At 64.1% G+C, this 5,196-nt stretch overlaps 2 protein-coding genes across 2 annotated transcripts; one reads left to right on the forward strand and one right to left on the reverse strand.

Moving 5' to 3' along the window:
- Positions 1 to 227: 227 nt before the first annotated feature.
- On the reverse strand, positions 228 to 4,198 carry GNI_163460 (hypothetical protein; the record flags this gene model as incomplete). Its single annotated transcript, XM_011134812.1, has 1 exon — positions 228 to 4,198. A coding segment is annotated over one exon (3,971 nt), but the record flags the coding sequence as incomplete, so codon positions are not given.
- Positions 4,199 to 4,522: 324 nt separating this feature from the next.
- GNI_163470 (hypothetical protein) lies at positions 4,523 to 4,966 on the forward strand (the record flags this gene model as incomplete). Its single annotated transcript, XM_011134813.1, has 1 exon — positions 4,523 to 4,966. One exon carries the CDS (start codon positions 4,523 to 4,525, stop codon positions 4,964 to 4,966), a length of 444 nt encoding a protein of 147 aa, XP_011133115.1.
- Between the last annotated feature and the right edge of the window lie 230 nt (positions 4,967 to 5,196).

The following is a 5,196-nucleotide window of genomic DNA, read 5'->3' on the forward strand; positions in this document are numbered from 1 at the left end:
GTCCCGACCACGGTGGCCCGGAAGGTCCCGACCACGGTGGCGGCGGTCCGGACGGCGGTCCTGACCACGCAGGTCCAGAGGGCCCGGCCAGCAAAGGTGTCGGGAGCACCGACTCCCGGCCCTGAGCCGGACAGCCTCCTAAGCTGGGATTGTTCAAGGCCGGACCAGCTCCGAGACTGGGACCGTCGAGAGCGAGACCGGCCCCGAGTAGACGGCCGGAGGAAAACGTGGTGAGTTCGGGACACTCCCACACCGCCCGTGTGAGTGGTGCAAGTGGACCCGCTAGGTAGGCGCGCCGCGTCCAATGCATGTCGCCGTGTTGTCCGTAGCGCGGCCACGAGCTGCTGCGGCGAAGACGTCGCGGGCAGCGACAGCCGGCGCTCCTTGCTTCGTTGGCGCGTTCTTCTCCCGGCAAGCACGACTCCGCGTCGCCGCCGCCGGTCGTCTCTTGGCCCACAGACGTTTCGTGCGCCGCACAACTCTCGTTCGTCGCACAGTTTTCGTGCGTCGCAGGCTGCGGTTGATCGCTGGAGTACTGCGTCTTCTCCGGGTATTGACGATCTCGGCTGGAGTCGCGATGGGACGCTGTGGGATCGAGGACGGAGGTCAGCACGATGACGTCTTGGTCCGTCGCGGTGTCGGTACTCGGTCTGCGCGTGGCGGCGCCGGCCGAGGGGTCGAGTGTGGAGCAGGCGGAGGAACCGACGGAGTACTCGGCCTTCCCGGACCAACCCTCCAGCCCAGACTTCGTCCCGCGGCGCGAACGACTGCCAAGGCGGTACCGATAGCTCCAAGCCGACGCGCTCTCATTCGACTGCACCCGCACGGTCTTCTTCGCACGCGCACGCGCACCAACCGGCTTCCGCAACGCAACCAGGCTCTCGCCGAAAAGCTGCACCGGCTCGCCGTTGGCCAGTACGCCGAAACCCACATACGCGTCGCACTCGCTCCGGCAATAACACGACGGCTCTGTCTCCTCTCCTGCGAGACCCAGACTCGTAGAAAGAGCGTTCGGGTTCAGACTCGCCGAGAGCACACGTGTGTGCGCACCCCCCGGCCCGCCGGGGGGCCCGAAGGGGCCTCCGGATGTCCCAGCGGGGGAGCGCGGGTTCGGCGGCGTCCCGGCGGCGAGCCAGGGTCCAGGCGGAAGGGAGGCGGAAGTCGCGGTCGCAGTCGCGGTCGGGCGTTGGTCAAAGTGCGGGAGGGCGGCGCCAGAGAAGAGGTCGAGGTCGTAGGCAAAGGGGGCGATGCTGCTTTCCCGGTCTGCCAGTACGTAGACGCCGACTTTGCCCCAAGGTAGGAGTGCACCGAGTTCAACGAAGTATTCGTGGTATGCGACGTAGAAGCCGCGGACGAGACCGCAGTCGTGTTGCCCTTCGTAAAGCAGCCGACGGTCGTCCATGACGCGCCCCCAGCCGTGCCTTGTGCGCCTCTTGGTCGCGCCGACGTAGTAGAACTCCTTCGGAGGCAACGCGCTTTCGCTCGGACCTACCGACTGCCGCGAAGACCGTCGATAGCTCTCATCTCGACTCCGGCGACCCCAGCTTGCGCGCTCTGGTGATAACAACGGCGACGAAGAACCGCCCAGCCCCAGTCCCAAACTCAGACTCAGACTCAGACTCGGGTTCCCGCCCAGCAGACTAGGCTGGTTCGCGCTCAGCAAACTCGGGTGGTTCCCGCCGAACAGACTCAGACTCGTGGGCCCCGCGCCGAGCAGAGTGCTGGTGCCCAAAAGAGTGTTGGTGCCCAGAAGAGTGTTGGTGCCCAGATAGACGCCACATGCGAAGGCGTTGTAGGGATCGTGTAGCAGGATTTTCTCGTGGACCAGCGGTGCCTTGGCGCAGTGGTTGAAGACGCCAGAGAGTCGCTTGCCGTATTGCCAAACTTGCCGCGTCATGGTCGTGCCAATCGTCGAACCCCCGGCGACCGTCGCGATCTCAATGTCCAGATTGCCTGTGTCCGCACACACGAGTGCGTGCTCGAGATAATGTGGCGGCAGGTCCCAGACGGGCTCCGACGTAATCAATAACAACCCCACCAGCGCCGTTGGGAACGCGTACTCGCCCTCAGTCATCGCTGCAGGCAGGCTGCTTCGCGATAGACTGCTGCGCGAGAAACTGCTGCGCTCAGGCGCCTCACAGAACTGTCCCGATCGCACCGTCCCCGCCAGGCCAGGTCGCAACGGCGGGCTCGGTCGCTGGGACGCCAGCCTCTGAGGCCCGTTACGGTGCGATCCGGTGGCGGGCGATCCCCCGGTGGCGGGCGATCCCGTAGTCAGGAAGCCTGTGCTAGAAAAGTTAGCGGCCGGATACCCTGAGGGCGGGTAGCCAGCAGCCGCAAAACCAGAATGCGGGTACCCGGAGGGGTAGCCGGCGGGGTACTTGGGGGAGACGTTTTCTTCGCGTTGCCTCACCTGTAACGAGGAGCCGCGTTTCAAACTCCAGCCGGCATTCGGGGGTTCGCGTTCGGAGTCGAAATAACTGGAGTGGCTGCGGATGGGAAGCGTAGGGAGTGACTCGCTCAAGAGATTGGAATCCTGTAGTTCCGAGCCGCAACGGAAGCAGTGGCGCTCATCTTCTTCCCGGCTGTCGCGACTCGCCTCCTCGAATGAGACCAAACCACTGGCAGCGCCGAACGACCGCCGACCGCTTCCGGAAGCACTCACGCCGCTACTGAACTGACTTCCCACCGTTTGGCGCCCAACCAGCGGCTGGCACAAAGATTGATCACGCGACGAACACTGGTCACTCGCCAGCTGCTCATGCCGAAGGCTCTCGCGACCGTAATCAGTGCTCCGCATTTCCGTACTCTGCAGCTCCGTACTCCGCAGTTGAGTTCTCCGCAGTTCAGTGCTCCGCAACGCCCGAGGGTCGAGGGTAGGCGGACACGGGTCAAGAGTAGGTGGACGCGGGTCGTGCAGCCGAACACCTCGTGGGCAGAATGCCTGGTCGCGCGAGTGGTAAAGCGGGCCGAACGACTGGCGAGTAAGTGTAGAGCTGCACGCGTTCGATTGGCCGTTGCTGAAAGCGGGACTGTTATTGTATGCCTGGTTGTTGTTGTAGGTCTGGTTGTTGTTGTAGGGCTGGTTGTGGTAGTCGCGAGATGTGGTCTTGGAGGCTTGGCTGGATTGGTGGCGGTGGCTGGTTGGGTAGACGGGTGTCGGGTTTTGGTATTGGTCACGCGAGTGCAAGCGGGCGTGGCCAGGCAGGACGGACGCGCCCGCGGAGGAGCTGCTGCTGCAGAGCATAGCGGTGGCAAGGCTGGAGTAAGCGCGGCGATGAACAGCGGGGGACAAGGCGCCTACGGCGGGCGGTTCTTCTTCGTAGGAGGCGAGTTGTTGGGCGTAGTAGGTGGGCTTATCGTCGAAGGTGACGGCGCCTCGCCCGTTCTGCGGCAGGCTGCTCCGCGCCGGTTCTTCCTCGCGCACCCGACGGCCGCCGAAGCCGGCGCTGTCGAAGGAACTGCCGTAGGACGCGAGGCAGATCCGCGGCAGCGCGCCTTCTGCTTCGCGCAGCAGCGCCTCAGGCGGCCGCGCCGACTGCCGACTGCCGTTCGTATCACTGTCGTAGGCACTGCTATCGCCTCCGTAGGCGCTGCTTCCGTACCCCGCCCCACTACTGCCGTACCCCGGCTGACTTTCGAAGCCGCCCGCGCGCGCACACACGCGTGTGCACACGCGCGCGCGCCCTTCCACAAAATATTCCGACGGACTCTCCGCACGGTCCAGCCCCTCGGCCCCACACAAACCAGCGCCCGGCGCCGTTCGGATCAACTGGGGACGCCCCGCGCGCGGCTGCAGCGTCCGGCGACCATCAAGCTCGACGCGACCCGTAAATCGACCTACGTCGGCAAGTCGGGTTCCCTCCGTAGATCGTCCTGCGTCCATAGCTCGCCCGGCATCCATGGGCCGAACTGCGTCCAGGGGTCGGCCTGCGTCCTTTACATATCGGCCGGGCAATGATCCTGCCTGCGGCGGGACGAGGACTGTCTCCTCGCGCCGAGCAGCTTCCTCGCGACGGGCTGCAATGACCTTGGAAATGCGGTGGTACGAGTTCGCGAGGAACATGGCCGTGAAGGGGCGCCGCGAGGCGTGTGTGGGGATCTGCGGCACGCGCGGACTACCCTTCAACCAAGCGGCCGGCGCCGCTAGCCTTTTGCGCCGCGGCCGGCTAGCAGGTAAAGACTCTCCCCCTCTCATGCTTCATGAATATATTCTCAGCCTAAAAAAGCTCCTACAACACTATCTCGCGCGACTGCCTCTGGACCCGCTACGACTGCCGAACCCTCCCTCCCTCGCTATTCGACAGACCCACGCTTCGCTACTTGATCCACATCCGCGTCGTTACTTGATCCACCCCCCCTCGTTACTTGATCCACCCCGCCAGTATCGGTCCCCCAGTTTGCGCCCCGCCAGTTTGGGGCACATGAGTGGTGGCGAATACGTGTGGGGCGGTTGAAGAAAATAACGCAGCCCCCCCGTGCGTTGCTACGAGTCACGGCTAAAGTGCTGTTACTGACGATGATGACCAAGGCAGCCCTGGGTTCCGATCTAACCTTTGGAGGTCGACATGTGGCTCAACAGGACTGGTCGGTGTATGCAGAGTCGCGGTATCCGGGCTACATTCCGGGTTACAAGGCGCAGATCCAGGCGCCTCCTGCCGAGGGTCTGGCGGCCCACGGTATCCAGCCGATCGCTAGCACCGGCCCGTCCGTGGTGCAAGAGGACCCCCTCGTCGTCGCTGTACGCCAACAACAACAAGCAGCAGACCTCGCGCTCCGTCGAGCACAACTCGACGCCGAAGCCAAACGCAAGGAAGCCCAGAAACAAAGCGAACAGGCACTGAAACAAGCCGCAGACGCCGCCAAAACTGCCGGCCAGGTCCTCAAAAACGTCCAACAAGGGGCACGCGTCGTCCAACAGGGTGTGGGCATCTTCAAGAGCATCATGCAACTCATCCCGAAATAACCGCAACCCAACACTGATGGCCTCCCCGCGCCTGACCTCTCCGGCGCCTGCCAGATGCTGCCCCCGAAGTGTCAAGTTGCAACCGCGGCCTGCGGCGTCCGACAAATTCCCTCGCCGTCCTACCTTTTTTCGTATGAAACGAACATGGCTCCTTCATGAATTCCTCTTAGCCACAGTACTTGCCAGTAACGCAGCACCCCCCAGACCGGCGAGCCCCCCCCCGAGACCCC

This window comes from Gregarina niphandrodes, assembly GCF_000223845.1.
Source record: "Gregarina niphandrodes unplaced genomic scaffold scaffold00051, whole genome shotgun sequence".
Classification (NCBI taxonomy): Eukaryota; Apicomplexa; class Conoidasida; order Eugregarinorida; family Gregarinidae; genus Gregarina; species Gregarina niphandrodes.